This window comes from Rhinichthys klamathensis, unplaced genomic scaffold, assembly GCF_029890125.1.
Source record: "Rhinichthys klamathensis goyatoka isolate OS25496 unplaced genomic scaffold, OSU_Roscu_1.1 h1tg000033l_1, whole genome shotgun sequence".
In the NCBI taxonomy this organism is placed as follows: Eukaryota; Metazoa; Chordata; class Actinopteri; order Cypriniformes; family Leuciscidae; genus Rhinichthys; species Rhinichthys klamathensis.
Window position 1 is genome coordinate 2,145,505 of NW_026606582.1, and position 18,246 is coordinate 2,163,750.

The 18,246-nt window shown below is 37.9% G+C and overlaps 1 protein-coding gene and 1 non-coding gene across 3 annotated transcripts; one reads left to right on the forward strand and one right to left on the reverse strand.

The window, feature by feature from the left end:
• Positions 1-359: 359 nt before the first annotated feature.
• Positions 360-13,371, reverse strand: dus2 (dihydrouridine synthase 2). Of its 2 annotated transcripts, none has more exons than XM_056245743.1 (16): positions 13,260-13,371; positions 12,841-12,989; positions 12,680-12,725; positions 12,445-12,536; positions 11,611-11,654; positions 8,667-8,727; positions 6,547-6,594; positions 6,394-6,459; positions 6,199-6,269; positions 6,030-6,116; positions 5,726-5,894; positions 4,398-4,519; positions 3,233-3,376; positions 2,410-2,497; positions 1,882-1,955; positions 360-695 (listed from the first exon to the last, which is right to left on the reverse strand). In XM_056245743.1, exons 2-16 carry the CDS (start codon positions 12,976-12,978, stop codon positions 428-430), a joined length of 1,518 nt encoding a protein of 505 aa, XP_056101718.1. In that variant the 5' UTR covers positions 12,979-12,989; positions 13,260-13,371; the 3' UTR covers positions 360-427. The 2 variants fall into 2 exon arrangements, with proteins under 2 accessions (XP_056101718.1, XP_056101717.1); XM_056245742.1 differs by having other exon boundaries at positions 13,228-13,364.
• Positions 13,372-17,818: 4,447 nt separating this feature from the next.
• On the forward strand, positions 17,819-17,892 carry trnat-agu (transfer RNA threonine (anticodon AGU)). The gene has a single exon. It is a non-coding gene; the product is annotated as a tRNA-Thr (tRNA).
• The last annotated feature ends 354 nt before the right edge of the window (positions 17,893-18,246 follow it).

The following is an 18,246-nucleotide window of genomic DNA, read 5'->3' on the forward strand; positions in this document are numbered from 1 at the left end:
TAGGTTTTGAGAAACAAACTCTCACATGTGAGTCACTGAAGCTTTCCTCGTTTAATACATGGAGGGGCAAAAGTCAAACGCATAGTTAAAATGGTTTATTTCACAATGATGAACTTAGTTTCATGACACAATATGGGAGCAGTTTTGACTTTGTCCTGTAAGTAATTGGCGCTACACTGCGCCCTTCTGGTGAAGGCTGGAAATCCATCAAAATAATTATAGAAGTAAAAAAAAAAACATTCCTCCATGCAAAACATTGGCATTCAACAACTTCCAAACCAGTGTTTCTAATAGAAAACACTACTAGAGATGGCACTCGATGACTGAATTTAACCAACTTACAAGCACACGGCAGTTTGTCAAGGTAAAACGGCACTTAGCGTTGAAAGGAAGAGGAATGCGTGTCTGACAGTGAGCTCAGTGAGTGTCAGTGTTCACTTGTGGTCTGACCACAGTCACCATTCACAACTTTCGTCCTGCATATTATTTCCTCTTCCTCTTCCTGTGGCACTTCACTTATATGTCTCTTTCGTGTTGCTGACTCATGGTCATTTAGCGGTGCACATTTGTTGTCGTCCCTCTTGCGTTTATTGACCAGTCCACTGTTCTCCTCTCCGACCCGGCCCTCTGGGAGCCCGAGAGTGCGCAAACACACGACAGCTGCGGCCTGCTCCGCAAACTTCTTCGACTTCTCCCTGGACAGAGGAACAATGGAATTAACCACAGTAACTACTACAGTGCACACACACACCTGGACAACACAAAGGGCCAAGCCAAGAATGGCAGAATGGTTAGTGGTCTTTTAACGGTCTTCATTTGAATCACACATCAGTGGCCAGGAAATGAGCTGCACAGATACTGTAGATAAAGACACTCAGCACAGAACAGCGGCGTTCACAGGAAGAAGAGTCAGTGTCGTTCTGCTCAATGTTAACGTCTTCAAACAGCTCATGAGCCGTTGAAAAATGTCTCCCAGTTCGTTTGAGTTTAATGTGAGACCAAATATTCAAATCTGAACTAAACATGAGCCTGATGGACTCGTTCTCAAGACACTTCTCGGTTGTGTTTGCAGTTTGAGCAGGAGCAAAAACAACATCAGATCATCTTTAGAGAAGAGCTTTTCATTTCTGCATTTCCTCCTGAACTCCAAAGCATGACACGAGTTTCCCAGTGAAGCAGCAGCTGAAAGGCTCCTCTTCTTCATGCGATACAGATGCATTTATTATTATATTTCTCACAGGGTTTCTACAGGTATCTTCAAATTAAATTTAATGCCTTTTTAAATGTTTTAATGCCATATACGACCCGACTAACCACGTATATATATATATATATATATATATATATATATGTATAGGACGGGTCGCAGGAATGGTGGTGTTATTAGTAATATTATTATTAGTGTTTTTGTTGCTGTTATTAATAATTGCTCACACTTGCAAAAGAGAAGATTTGACACATGGCACTGACAATTCAAGCAAATACAAAGTATTTATTCTCTTCCTCAAAACCAAAATAAATAGTGTTCCGACCAATCACCGACAGGGGCGGGTGTTGTGAGGTTTTGCGCTCGTGCACGGCTGCACGCGAAGGCGGAGCTGACACCCACACCCACATAGGGGACAATTTGACAAGTTATAATAAATGATCTTTTGAGCTGACACTTCACAGACACATTCTGGGGACACCAGAGACTTATCTTACATCCTGTGAAAAGGGGCATAATAGGTCCACTTTTAGAAGTACATTTGCTTAACCACAAATTATTGGTCCGGAAATTAGCAAAAATGAAGACATATGAAAGCTTAGTTTTTAGCCATTTTGGGCTTGGCCCATTATTTTGCCCAGGAGTGTGTGTGACGCGTCAGACAGTAAACTCACCACAGGGTAGAGCGGTACTTCTTATCGCCTACAATGACCGTGGACTGAAAAGCTCGATCTTGAGTTCGCTGTTCCTAAGAAGTAAACAAACTGTTTAAACAATCGGTCATAGGTTAATAGGTTAGTGTAATCCTCTACACCAGTGGTTCTCAACCACGCATTCTCCACAACAACATTACAATGGAATTATTTTTATATGAATAAATAGATCAATAAAAATAACACATTTATATAGAATTTTTTTTCTCGAATTTACGCTATTCACGTGGGACATACTTTTAAAGTTGGAAAATACGTAAATCTGTAAAAATCACATCTCTGATATATACACACAAACATACACACATATATATGACGCATTTCACAGTGGTGAATTGAAATAAGATGCTTGATGATGATGTTTTGTCTTATTTAATACTGGTTAAAAGCTTAATCATAAGTCTTCTTGAGGCCCTAGTTGAGAACCACTACTACGCCACACACACACACACACACACACACACACACACAGTCTAATGGGGAACTGACCGTCTCATAAACGGGTTGATCAAGCTTTTCCTGCCGGCTCCATTCCAGTAGGAACATCTTTGGAGTGATCTGAGGTGGATAATCTCGTCTGGGAAACACAAACACAATCATAAATACAGTAAATACAACCGTTAATACAGTAAATACACTGGTACCCGAGCGGGGGTGTTGTGAGCCCGAGTCATTCGTTCCATCTGTCCTGTGTGTGTGTGTGTGTGTGTGCATGTTTGTGTCACAGGTGGGCGGTTTCTTGTGCTCATTTCCTGGAAGCTGTGATTGGTTCTCCTCCACACCTCATCCAGATACTCGACCTCTGCCCTCGTGTGATTGACTGTTTTTGCTATTACTCCGTGTGGTTTTGTCTAGTCTCGAGTGTCGTATCAGAGAGATTGAGAGTGATTATTTGAGATTGTGGACCTGTGATTATTCACGCTGACCCACGCCTGATTGACTACGAACAAGTTTGCTACGAACTTGTAAATATCTTCTGTAAATATTCTTGTAGGGGCTTTGATGCCATTTTATTTTGTAAATCTAGCTTTTCACATTGTTTTTAGTTCAGGGAGGTAGGCAAGTTTAAATTGTATTTTGTTTTCTTTATTTTTGTGTTAGGAATTGTAGAGGTTGTTTTGGTTTGTTGTTTTGGCCTTGTCTGCCCCTGACGCTAAACCATTTTAAAAACAAAACGTCATTTTTGTTGCCATATCTCTCTGGTAGTGAGACTCTTCCTTCGGTTGCTGCTGACCCCTAGCGGTCGTAACAAGTGCACAAGCCAAAGGGCTTTCTTAGGGTCCATATGGGTCACGAGTGGGTCACAGTTCACCTTTCAAAGCGGACAGGCATTGTGAGGACATCATCTTCTAGTTTCGGGATCTCTGGCTGATCCCCGTTGGTCTGTAGGGCAGCTTTCCTAGCTTTCAGCTCAGCGTCGGTCTTCATGTAGAAGTCAGTCAATCCAAACACCTCACTGCAAAACACACACACACAAAAAAAAAAACATTATTTATGTGTGTGTAGATGTATGTATATATATACTATATATATTAGGGGTGTAACGATACACGTATTCATATTGAACCGTTCGGTACAAAGCTTTCGGTTCGGTACGCATTACAAACCGAACGATTTGTTGGACCATTTTACTTGCAGACCAAAATTTAGTTAGCAGTTGCGCTGGCGCTACCATTACAACCTTACCCAACATCAACTGGCAGACGCAATGAAAGCGGAACGAAACTGCGCTACTCATTTGTGCTTAACGGACCGTTATGAGTTTGGACCAGCAACATCAGTGCAGCGCGAGCCGATCGTGATCAAGCCACACTGTCACTACACAGCGCTGAGAGATCCAGTGAAGAAAGCATTTGAATTCGCCACAGGAGTAATAACATCGCTGCGAGGTCTAGTGAGAAGCATTCACATTTCTCCGTTATTAACCGTAGATCTCTATTAGATCAAACAGCGCTGACGTGGACACCGGGAGAAACAGTGTGCCGTGAATGAACTACAGTAGTTGAGCAACATTCACCATGGACTTACTGAAGTAACACTCACTGTAACCATGATGGAAGCTTGGCAGGAATATTATTTGTTCATCCTTCCCAGATAACCCCCATTTATAAAACTAAAAGTTTCAAGATGTAGGAAAACTCACACTTATTTAAAAATAAAAAAGACATTAAATTACCCCCAAATACTTATTTTTTTAATCGTTTTGCTTTTGAATTATTTCAACATTATGAATAAAATTGCTGCCCTCAAATGTTAATCTGGAGCCTTGCAAACTGAAAATAAAAATAAAATAAAACTGTTAATAACTACTACAATTTTACATTTCATATTTTTTATAAGGAGCTGTTTTTGTTTTATATGCAGCAAAGAAGACACCCCAGAGATGGGTCAAGTACAGCTCCATCATTGCTCAAATTAAAAAAAGATCATACAGTACATATATATAAACAGAAACTCCACGTGTGAAACGCCGTTACCATATTTCTTCAGTGGTCTGAGCTGCATGCAGCCGTTTCCCTAATGGAGACTCGACTCGGTCTCTGAGCATCTGACATAAGCAGTATTTGGTGTTGAACGGGTTATTGTCATAGCGAACAGCCTGTTAGAAAACAGAAGAAAAAGAGATCATTAAGACTCAGAAACAACAGTTGAAGAGTTTGGTTCCAAAACGCGATAAATGCCTTTTTTTTAATATATATTTACTGCAAAAATCAGTCTTGTATCTGGTTGGTATTGAAAAGTCAATGTTTAATTTTAAGTAAAAGATATCCGCCGTGTTATTCTGTCATGTTTTCTCCCTTTCTTTCCAAACCGCGACAAACGCCAAAACTTCTCTGCAGAAGGCGATATATCCGCTCTCAACCAATCACAGCGCACCATTCCACTGTCAACCAATCAAAACGCAGCATTCCACGCAATGTAAACGGTAACGGCAGCGCCTCAAATACACCCGGCTTCCTAGTTTTTCTCATCTATTTTGTACTTTTCGATCAACAAACAAACAAAAAAATGAATAATTTTGATGGCATTGATGAACCTGTGGTTGTTTCTGCGGTGGGTAAGAAACCTAAGGCATCGAAATCGAATCATTTACGTGAGGAGATTAAGAAGATGAGGCACTCGGGAGGAGGAAAAATGTTTTCAGTCTTCTTTACAGTTCTTAATAAAAATATTATACTAATAAACTTACGTTGTTGTGTATTTTCAACAGTTTCAATATGAAAAAAACAAACTTTTATATTGATTCAATGGATTAATTGCATGATTTATTGCAAATTGGGGCAAAAAATAATCCGTTTTTATAATAAATCTTTGAAAATCAAAACCTGGATTTAATTTTTTTTGTTTTGTTATTATGACCTACAAATGCTATGTGAAAGTTTGAAACAGAAAACAGTGGTTTTCATCTTTCCACTTTCTTGGTAAAGAAAACACATTTTTACTCAAATTAATCTAAATGGATTTATTGTGTTTTGGAACCAAACTCTTCAGTTTTACTATCATTTATTTCCATTAGTGTTAGGAAGACACATCTGGGTATGTTCATGGAAGACTAATTTACCATTTCAGTCATCGGATACATTTACTTTTAAAGGGCTTTTATTATGCATTCAATTAATTATCATACTATATTATTGAATGCATTTAATTTGATTATTTTTCATTTTATGTTTAATGAAATGTTGCACAACTTTATTATCCCTGTCCACAATAATTTTTTTCTTACTTACAAATATTTATTGTCATGAGTTTACACATGTATTTGTGGTTTAAATAATTGATGACCGCATGTTGTCCCGCTTACGTATTTGATGTACTCCTCCATGACCCGCTCGAGAGACAGCGCCCCCTGCGGGCGGAAGACTGAAGGGTTCCACATGGCGGCTCGCGCGATCATGACCGATGACGCTCCTGTGGCCGCCCGAAACGTCTCGATGTCCTCAAAGCTCTTCACCATATCTGAAGAGCCGCCACTACACACACACAAATCATGACAACACAAGGATCACAACAGAAACCAGTGATACCAACTGTATATGTAAACAAGATTCAAAAAGACAGTTTCCATTTCACGAATACTTTAAGTGTAATGTAGGGTAAAGCCTGACTTGGCAATGACCGGTATGGACACGCTCTCAGCGACGGCCTGTATATAATCACAGTGGACCGGGTGCCGCGGGCGCTCCTCTTTCATCCTGACAACAACACAAGATCAGATATAAAGATGCTCTATATTCATATCTATATCAGAAAACACGTTTAGCGACCGCTTCTCACCTGCCATGCACGGCTATGGCCGCCACTCCTGTTTTTTCAATTCTCTTCACTAAATTAACCGTGTCCTCAAGCTGAAAGAGCACATTACATCACGCAACCATTAATTACAGGAACAGTGAATATGCTGTTTTATATCAGGGTTTCTTAGCTTTTACACAAATTATACAGCAAAAAACACAGAAAAGCGCCACTTGCCGTAGGAAGGATTCTGATTTTACATGTAACGGGTTTTGAGATTCCATTCACAAGAGAGCTCAGAATCTAAAACACAAGACGTTTAAAAAAGAAAACGTTGATAATACTTATCAAACTGATATAGTAAGAAGAAGAAAAACTAAGAAAACTTACAGCTTCGATTTTCTCAGGGTCAGAGAGAAGTGCCGAACCCATTCCTCCCTGTGTGAGATCGATGAGAAACGTGTTTAACAGCAGCAGAAATAAATGACGAGAATCATATAAAATGTGTACATTATAACACAACACAAGCAATAGTCTGAGAGCACAAATGCAGATGCTTCCATCACTATGTTTTCTAATTTCATTCTTTTGTGTTATTACAAATTAAGTTATCATCATAACATTAAAGAGCTGTAGGGATGATGTATTTTTGTTGGTAAAAACACAGAAACCAGTTGCATTTTAGCACTTCCATCATCCTGGAGTCAATGGGTTTTTGGTTAAAAAATGGTCTGTTGTGAATACAAGCTCAAGATATGTTCACCTTTTATTCTACAACATAAAGTGAATCAGTAAAACCCTCTTGTGATTTTTTTTAAGCTTTTACTTGTCTTGTAAAAGGCGGTTGCTAACAAGTGTCTAAATGGGACAATAAAGGTTGTCGGGGAGATTAAACTTTAACTCATCAATCACTAGATGCTTTCACAGCCTTGTTGTGTTTATAATGAAACTATTATACCTCAGACTTTCATGGAAAATGTTTTAAACAAAGACTGAAAGAGTTGTCAGAAGCTCAGTGATGGTGACGTTGAAGTCATGTGACCGTGTTTGTTTTTTAGTTTCTAGTGTTCAATTGAAAAGATTATCAAGATGAACAGAACGTGAAAGAATCACAAGCTTGTGTTGGTCACAGACCTTATTTTCTGCAATAATCCACACGCCAATGGAAAAATACTGCTGGGGTTTGTCGAAGGAATCAGTCTAATGTGAACGTCCGGCTCGGCCTACAAACACACGTCATCCCTGCAGAGCTCTATATCAGTGGGAAGTTACACTGAAAGCCTAACATGGATTTCCCCAGAGTTATCCAGCGTGATTTAACTTAAATGTTCCAAAAATGAAAGTAAAAACATTATTTTGTTAACATTAAAGGCACAATATGTAGGATTTTTTCACCACCAGAGGGCGCAGTTTCCAACAATAACACAGGCGTAGGTTGATGACGAAGTGATGAGCTGAATGATGGGACTTGCTGTCAAGCTGATGGATCTAATGTTTATGGATGAGGGCAAACATTCATGTTTTTTAACATTACAGTGGTGTGAAGCAGGTCGCGATTGCTAAAGAGACAGATATCACACGCGAGTCCCGCGGATATAAAGACATTTAATTCTAACGAACTACCAGCAAGTGCTGGATTACTCACACAGGTCGGTTTATTAGACGAATTAAACTTGTGAGGTAACGCAGCGCTGCTTCACTCGGTCTAACGTTACACTATCACACTAAACGGCATTTAAATGTGTGTTGAAAGTTATAATGTTACACTACGTGTTAGTTCGTTTGCTATACGAAACTAGCAGTAAGCTAGATCAACATTAGAATAACATACTGACCATATTCTAACATTTCATCATGTTGAGCTAACGTTATATAGCATTGATTTGTTTTATGTACATCTGCTCACCTGTCTAATAAAGCTGTCGAGTCCGAGTTAGTCGCGGACGCTAGCTCTCGGCATCTCAAAAATGCCACGCTGATGTTGATCCTCATTTTAGTTCTCCTTGTTTGTCTCAAAGTCTGCTTGCCATGGTCTATATTTGAAAGAAACGAGAACTGCGTGCCGCTAAACGTTACGCACTACGCAGTTGTCCGCGTCTGTCGCCATGGTTACGCCATGGCTATAGCAGTACGAGCGGAAACCGAGGATAGCGCGGATATTGCGTCATTGACAGGCGACATTTTTTTTCCGGGACGGCCACTTATTTAAAATGTGAATTTCTCTGAAATAAAAAAATCTTTGGAGTCTTTTGGGATATTGTAAGTACACAACTGCAGGAAATATATCACACTGTGCAAGTGATTTTTGGATATTGTATTACAAAATTCTTACATATTGTACCTTTAAGGGAGTTTACCAAGACTATATTTCTTTTTTATTTTAAGTGACAATGTTCCTTTGTTTTTCAAAATCCTATTTTGTTTGTTTGTTTCTAGTTTTAAATATGATTTGCATTCCAGCTCTTCAATGTGGCCTCAGACCGTGTGTTTGACACCGGAGCAACCCGTACCTTCGTGGAGTATTCCTTGGGACAGCCCATATTCACATCGACGGCCGCCACATCGCTCTCCCTGTTCAGGGAGAAAACAGCCACATTAGACACAAGTTCATATGTGATGATAAGTTAGAGGAACACGGTGTAATACTTAGTCTACTTTGAATATCCCTTATGCTGTGCTGAAAACCCTGTAACACAAATACAAAACCTGACCTAATTGAAAGAAAGCAAGTTGATAAATGTATTGAATCCAATATGTGGTGATAATTTAACATGAGCGATTTTCAGTAGGCCAGTGGAAGAGTAACAAGGTGGAGAAAAGAGAAATTATCCCAAAAATGTGGGAAGTGCTTATACCCTGTGTGAGTGAAGTCAGTAAGTTTAAGTCCAATGCGATAACATTTTTGGGAGAAAGAAAATCTCCTCAGGTCAAAATGACCAGAACACAACACAAGGGATATATGAAGAGTTTGGTTCCAAAACGCAATAAATCCATTTAGATTAATTTGAGTAAAAGTGTGTTTTCTTTACCAAGAAAGTGGAAAGATGAAAACCACTATTTTCTGTTTCAAACTTTCACATAGCATTTGTAGGTCATAATAACAAAAAAAATTAAAATCCAGGTTTTGATTTTCAAAGATTTATTATAAAAACGGATTATTTTTTCCCCCAAAATGCAATAAATCCATTTTTTTTTTTAAATCAAAATGCAATTAATCCATTGAATCAATATAAAAGTTTTTTTTTCATATTGAAACTGTTGAAAATACACAACAACGTAAGTTTATTAGTAGAATGTTTTTATTAAGAACTGTAAAGAAGATTGAAAACATTTTTCCTCCTCCCGAGTGCCTCATCTTCTTAATCTCCTCACGTAAATGATTTGATTTCGATGCCTTACGTTTCTTACAACCACAGGTTCATCAATGCCATCAAAATTATTCATTTTTTTGTTTGTTTGTTGATCGAAAAGTACAAAATAGATAAGAAAAACTAGGAAGCCGGGTGTATTTAAGGCGCTGCCGTTACTGTTTACATTGCGTGGAATGGTGCGTTGTGATTGGTTGAGAGTGGAATGGTGCGTTGTGATTGGTTGAGAGTGGAATGGTGCGTTGTGATTGGTTGAGAGCGGATATATCGCATTCTGCAGAGAAGGGAGACTGGCGTTTTGCGGTTTGGAAAGAAAGGGAGAAAACATGACAGAATAACATGGCGGATATCGCATTTTACTTCAGGGTATATGCAGGAATCTTGAAGTTAATTTTAATACCTTTTCAAGACTTTTTCAAGACCTTCTCAATATTTTTTAATACCTCGCTGCCACTTCAAGCTGTAACCATTTACATCAGTGATACTTTTAACTTAACAGTTTTAGTTTGTGATAAAGACTATAGACCACTCTGATAAAAAAATAAAATAAAATAGGCTGGGATAGTAAATCAAAGCAAAGTTTATTAAAAAACGAAACAAAACTTTGCTCCACCCTCAACAACAATCATGCTGACATGTGCCTCAGTTCTTCGTTTTGAAAAAAAAAAAAAAAAATCTAAATTCACACACTTTTACGATGTTTTTGGGACTCAAACTGTTGGACAGCTAATTCAGAAAAAATTAGGGATGCACCGAAATGAAAATTCTTGGCCGAAACCGAAAAAAGAGGAACCCAAGGCCGAAAAAACGAAAACCGAAACACCGAAAGAAATTATGCCAATTATAAGTACCATTGCATTTATGGTTATGACTGTGTACAAACTTTACTAAAATCAAGGCATTGCAATTGCATAAATTAACATTTTCAAAGAATAAATCAATTACAAATTATGCAAATATTTATTTAGCACAATGCACAGTATAAAATAAAATTCAAACTAAAATGTTTAACTTGACCCCACTCATGTGTACATTAAATAATAATCTGCTGGCCTGCAGAAAGGTTTTAAAATGGAATGTTCTCTCATAAAAACAAAGCCGAGCACGAACTTCTCATCACACCAGCACCCAGTTTGCACGTCTAAATTAGTTGATAACATTTTAAAAATGAGCATACACTAGCATAAAAAGCCATTTTAATGAACAAAGGTCCATGTTTAATACAAATGTACACGAAACTTAATGAAATATGTTTAGTGAAATTAGAAAATATTTAAGAGAGCGTTAATTTAGAACATATTCCAGTACATATTTTGTTGTAATGTCACAAGTAATAATCTCAGGGTTTACTGGGTTTTACATGATTATTTTTGTATTGGTGGTGGTACTAAAACATAAACATTGTCACGTGTTTATCTTTCTTCTTCTCACCGATTCCTGATGGTTAGAGGACAGTTACTTGAGTCGTCCCCTGTCGTTTCAAAGAATAGTACAACGGCGAGCGCGTCAAGTATAAACGCCTCGCTCGACCGTTTGGAGCGGTGCGCGCGCTGTCTGTGGAGACGCGCGCTGCGGAGGCAGGCGAAAGTATAAACAAGGCTTCCGTCTCCTCGCGGGTTCAGATATACTGAAATACGTCCACACCGCAGACATGTTGCTTCAGACAAGCACGTGCAGGTCGCGGTTTCGGTTTGCGTCATCACAACATTTCGTTTCGGTGATAAAAGTCTTTCGGCCGAAAACCGAAAATGCACTTTTGGGCTATTTTCGGCGGCCGAATATTCGGTGCATCCCTAGAAAAAATACTTTCAAAATTTAAGACTTTATAAAGCCGTGATAAGACTTTTTAATACTTTTTAAGGGTCTTAATTTTCCCAAAATTGATTTATCACCTTTTAATACTTTTCAAGACCCCGCGGATACCCTGTACTTAAAATTAAACATTGACTTTTCAATACCAACCAGATACAATACTGATTTTTGTAGTAACTAATTTTTTTTAGAAATGGCGTTTATCGCGTTTTGGAACCAAACTCTTCATATGATAACAACAGAAAGAAATAATAATCAAATGAATCCAACTCACACAAGCTTAGCCACAGCCAGGGCTCTCTCTGGATCAGCCGTCCCCTGAAACACAAGCATATCAGATTTTATTCTAAAAACAATAATATTGCGTTCAGGAAATATTAAAGGATTAGTTCACTTCAGAATTAAACTTTCCTGATAATTTACTCCTCCCAGGTCATCCAAGATGTTCATGTCTTTCTTTCTTCAGTGGAAGAGAAATGAAGATTTTTGAGGAAAGCGTTCCAGGATGTTTCTCCATATAGTGACTTCAATGGGGTCCAACAGGTCGAAGGTCCAGGTGTGAGTTTCAGTGCAGCTTCAAAGTCTCGACACGATCCAGCCGAGAAATAAGAGTCTCATCAACTTGTAATGGAGTAATTGTCGCTGTAAAGTATCTGTAGTTTTACTCAAGTATAGTTTTCAGGTACTCTTTACGCTCTACCCTACATTTCTGAACCGGAACACGCGTGATCTTTCAACGTGATCGCGTAATGTGTGTCGCGTCACAGCTAGTGCAAGACGAGCATTAGTGGTTAAAGTATATAAATGTTTTTTTTTTTTTGAAAATATCCGATCGTTTCGCTAGATAAGCCTCTTATTCCTCGGCTGGATCGTGTCGAGACTTTGAAGCTGCACTGAAACTCACATCTGGACCTTCGACCCGTTGGACCCCATTGAAGTCACTATATGGAGAAACATCCTGGAACGCTTTCCTCAAAAACCTTCATTTCTTTTCGACTGAAGAAAGAAAGACATGAACATCTTGGATGACGTGGGGAGAATAAATTATCAGGAAAGTTTAATCCTGAAGTGAACCACTCCTTTAAGTTGAGGAAGCTGGCACACTGACCATCTGAAAGACCACGCGGCTCTTCTCTTTACTGCAGGTGCGAAACATCACACGCTCATCTGGAGCAACGAAATCCACCGTCTCCAGAACATCTGTAGACACATTTATTAACATGCTAAATTGTTCCCTAAAACAGACCAGAACTTTAAAAATCATATTTTGTGAACCCATTTTACATACTGCATGTTATATAATATCCCCGGACATCTGATATGACCAACAGAAACAGACGTACCGTTTACTACTCTCTCACACTGGGCCATTTTGATGTCAATCAGCTCCTGAAATATCAAAGGGCCATAACTCCATTTTAATAATATTGCAGTGCAAATACTTTAGATTCAATCGAGTCAAGACTTAGATGTGACATGCACAGGTGTAAATGCTCGTCCTCACCTCACAGTACACAATATCTGCTCCACAGTCCAGTGCCAGCAGTCTCATGGGAAGAGTGCCCACCCGAACCATAGGGGCCAGAACAGCCTTCCCCTCAAAACACAGCCTGTCCCCCATCTTCATCATCCTCCTCCTCATCCGCCCAACAGCTACACACACACACACAGTTAGCTTGCTCATCAGTGCGGATGTAAACAGTGAGATTAAGTATCTTCTAAAGTCCGTGTATCATTATCTATTATTATTATCAAACATCATTGTGTAACTATCAGATCAAAACATTTAAATGATCACATAATTAGTTTCAGTAATATATTATTAATATAGCCAAAAATGTTCGATATTCTGATTACACATATAAAAGAGCGACTGTGCCATTATAGTTACAGTTATATTATCCCCATGTTGTAGATATTTACATGATTCCAGCGCTGAACTTCCAAGTATCAAACTCAACTTGAGTCAACATTACAGCTGCGGTGAACACGCGTGCACTGCGCTCGCTTCCGGTGCTGATGACGCCATCGCCGCGCGACGGGCAGTTCTGAGAAAACCGTAGAATTAATGCCCTGTCCAGTCTTTGCACTTGACTTGACCACTTGTCTACTTGTATGACTTATTTCCTCTATTTTTGGCCCAAGTTGGTGTGAAAGACTGTGTGTAAAGAAATTCTAATTACCCGATGTGACTTGTAACGTTAGTGTTGCAAAAAATGCAAGTGTTTACAGAGCTATTATTTATTATATTTTTAATACATTGCATTTTAAAATAAACTTCTAAATGTCTGTCCAGTAGTCGCCATAAATAGCAGAAGCCATGATTTAAAAATGGTAGTGCTTTAAGCGATAAAAACAGTTGCAAATGTTGTACAAAATGCACATACCCTACTCTCATCTTTGCACCAATAAAACGTGCAACACTAACTTACAACAAAATCACGGTAAAAAAAAAAAAAAAAGTTTTTAATTAAATTACAGTGGATTGTTTTCCTCGACATCTCGCGACTTCGGGGCACATAGTTCCCGATGCATGATGGGATTCGCTAAGCCTCGAGTAGGGGGAGGCTGCAGACCTGGAGCGAAATAACATTATTAAATCGACGCTTAATAACCCGTCCATAGACTTGACAATTTTGTGTTTTTTTGTTAATTTAAATATAAACGTTATAGTGTAGATCTGCACGGATTAAATTATCTGTTTCACAAAAAAAACAAGGGGGGTAAACGGACATCAAAAGAGATTGAATTAGGTTACACAAATCAATGCAATATTACATTTTGTCAATATAAAAACATGTAAGGTTCTTTACAACAGACTCAATGACAGGGCCGTGCACAGGGGTGGCCCGGTGGCTAGAGCCACTGCCCGTCTGCCCTCATCAGCTGAGGTGCCCCTCTCGCCCCCCTCCCTAACCCTCCAGAGGATTTCCATAAAAACGTTATGTTATCGCTCCAGAATTTTCGCACGTTAAAAAATAAATACGACCTCACGTTACGTCAATCACACTTGCACACTGCCTCCGAAACTTTCGTCCGTCATAAAAAAAATCTAATCGGGTAAAAATCGAATCGAACCGTAGCCAGCAGTTTGAATGGTGTTTTGACAATTCAGAGCCAACGAATCACGAATACGAAAAAACGCAGTGTGCAATGGCCTTTATTCGGTATTTTTTTCTGTGCGTGCACAGCACACACACACACACACACAACCAGACGCGTGCAGCACATAGCAGCGCGCAAGGACTGAACTGAGCTCTCTTTCGCGTCTGAATGGACAAATACACACATCATTATGTCTAAATGTCCGTTTTGGAGATTATTCACTTAAACGCAGTCAGTTATGTCTTTACAGAATGTACAGTTGTGAGAATATCGGATGTGCATCAGTGCAATTGGATCTGCACACTCGGTCTTAAAGTGACAGTGCGTAATAAACCTAATGCCGTCTGTGCATTTAATATTAATCAAACAACAAAATAAAAAGAGAAAAGCATTCACTGCTCTTTAATAGCTTTAATAAGGATTAATTATATTTAATTCATACAAATAAATATGTCTGCTTGAAAGAATAAAGAATGATGTATGTAAGACTTTAATTTTAAGATATTATTTTATGTCACAGTGCTAAATATGTGTCTGTATTGCATGTTCAAACTTTAAAAATTATTAATATTATCAGGTTAATAGGTGTTTTCTACGGGAATATATAATGGGTTTGGACGTTTTAGAGAAATTCTAAATTAATGCATTACAATTTAACACTAAACCCATTAAATTTTAGTCGACTAAATCTACTGTAGATTTCGTCGACTAAAACTAAAACAATTCAGATGACTAAAATATGACTAAAACTAAATGGCATTTTAGTCAAAAGACTAAGACTAGATCAAAATTTGCTGTCAAAATTAACACTGATCTAAATGAATAGTACCTTAGTATATTAGCTACTTTAGGTTACAATGGGGCTGAAGGCACACCCTAACATTTGCTTTTCACATATGATTGCAGAAAAATATATGTTTGAAAATTGATGGAGCAACAGATTTTGTGTGAAAATAAATCATAAAGGTGGTTTGTTAGGTTAAAAATCGTATTAATGTATGAGGTGAGGTATAGCCTACACACGGGGTAAAACCAGCACAAAAGACACATAGTATTGATACAAATACTTTAGCTAAATAAATATACTTTTAATAATCCCTAAGTTGATAGTTTATAGGTCAAACTCAAAATGGGGGGGGGGGGGGGGGTGGGGGGTGTCACCATCGTGTATGTTGTCAGTCAAACTCCTTATAGTGCCCCCTTTTTTGGTTTAAGCCACTGCCCTTCAAAATGTCTGTGCACGGCCCTGCTCAATGATATTATTTGTTTTATAAACCTTTGAGTTTAAAGGTTCTGACATTTTCTTAAAGGAAGAAAAAAATGAACTTTATATCAGAGGAGAATATTCTAGAATCAGGATTACTTTGAATGGTTCTGTCTTTATGAAGATGAAACTTGCCCAGAAGACAAAGTAATAATACCGTATAAGCAAGTTTAACATCGTTAGGGTTAAAATCTGACAAAAATAGATTCTGTCATTTGTATGTTAAATAATCTGCTAAAGTTATTGTTTTTTAGCAATGCAACATTTATTATTTATAAACGATTAGCTCGATAGAGCTAGGGTAGGTAGATATCAATTCATTTATATATCAATGGATGGGTCTATAATGTATTTTGACAGGTTTCTGTTCTATCTGGCTTAAACTTTGCTAACCACGTGTAGGTTTAGCTTCCCCTATCTTCTCTACTCAATTTAAAATTTTAATTTTAATTTTCTTTTGTTGCCTGTCTTTAGCTTGGCCTCTTCTGGTAAGACTCTGTTTACTCCTTGCATTAAAACATACTCCACATGGTTTATAAAGCAATATTACAGTAGATAATGGAGATATGTTAATTTGTTTTACAGTCTATGTGAACACACAAAAGACACATTTATAATAGGTATGTAAATCTCTCTCTCTCTCTCTAAGTAGAGTTAAACTGCACACTCACTCAAATACGTTAAAACACATTAAAAACTTTCCCCATATGGTTTGAATGTAGATTCTGGTTTGAGTTGTTTCTTATAAATGAGATGATCTAATTATCTCATTTATATCTTAATATAATTTTTTTCTTAAAATAGCTTACTGATCTGGACTCAAATGTAGGGTATGTGCACTTAATGTGGGTTTTATCATACTCTGTCTTTACCAAGGTCTCTTTAACTTGGATCTCATAAAGGTGTGTTTGCTTTAGCTACTTAAAGAAACACACACACACACACACACACACACACAGGGACAAGGTCAAATTCACCATGGATGTCCTTTTTAAACTTTTTTTAATGTTTCATTTTTTAATGTTTCATCAGTGAGCAGGAGCAGTTAAAGAAAAAAAAAAAACAGTTAAAGAAGAGTGGCAAACCATAGGGGAGTCATCATAATTCATAAATGGTGTTAATAAATATTTTTTTGTGAACAACAATATTGTCTATATCTTCTAAATGGCCCATGGAATTTTAGAAAAGGGATAAATTGTGTTTGTCTTCATATAAAATGCTGTGTAGGACACTGTTTTGTAGCTGTATGATGACCAATAGAATAGTACAGCAGATATTTCATCGAGGATCCATATTATTACACGGTACTGCATGTCTAATGGGCTAAATATAGTTAATATCTAAATGTGACTTTATATAAATTCACAAAAACATATTTCACTCAGTCTCCTGTATAAAAAGACCTACGGTGAATTGGCCTATAACTGCAGTAGGTCATAGCATCACCTGTCATAACACATAGTTGATCCAACTATGCGTATTTTTAATTTTTCAATTCACAAAAACAAATAGTCTTCTGTAGGTTGAGTGAAGAGAGTGAAGCCCAACTGAATATCTACAGAAAATTGAATCTGTGGAGATCTACACTGTAACGTTTATATTTAAATTAACAAAAAACACAAAATTGTCAAGTCTATGGACGGGATTTTAATGTGTAAGCGTCGATTTAATGATGTTATTTCGCAGTATATCCCTCTACTGGACGCATCAGGAACAACAGGGTCCTAAAACTGCCGGGGCGTAAAACTGCCAGGGGCGTATATCTGCCGGCTCCAGGTCTGCAGCCTCCCCATATAGCGAATAACCGAAGCGGATTTAATTATTATTAGCGGCAAAAAATTCAATTCAAAATATAAATCACGGCTGATTTTAAAGTTTGAACAAACATTTTCAAATAATGCCACCCATGTTAGTTGTCCAGTTCTGTTTGTGTGTAAGAATATAACATATTGTCAAACAGACTTGCACGCACCGAGAACGTTTGGTGTGCCAGATGACTAAACGAGCATTCAACCAAATCAAATGCTAATTAATTAAAATGTGAACATTTATATTCTAAAAAACAAACACACACACAATCTTCAAGAGGCGTATTTCCCCTTCGTCACACGGAGGCGCCGTGGCTTAGTTGGTTAAAGCGCCTGTCTAGTAAACAGGAGATCCTGGGTTCGAATCCCAGCGGGGCCTTTTATCAGCTCATCATTTTTTTCACCAGCTAAAACTGATTTGTCTTGTACAATATGACACTACGCATCAAGTTAACTGCTAACTAATTACACTCATTCCCTGGCAGAAAGGCAAACGTTTGCAAAACTGTCTAGGTTTTCTTCTTCTTCAAGGTTTCTATAGATGTAGCAGCTTCTATCAGTATCAGATATGTAAATTGTAGAAGTCTTTGTATCTTATTGACAAGTTAATTTGATCCGTTTGCAGTGTGCTTTTACCAGTCACTGGATTATTAGTAGCCCCAATTGAATCTTCTAAACATTAAAAGTTAGAGTATAGAGTACTGAAATGGTTTTGTTATTAACAAGAGGGTTT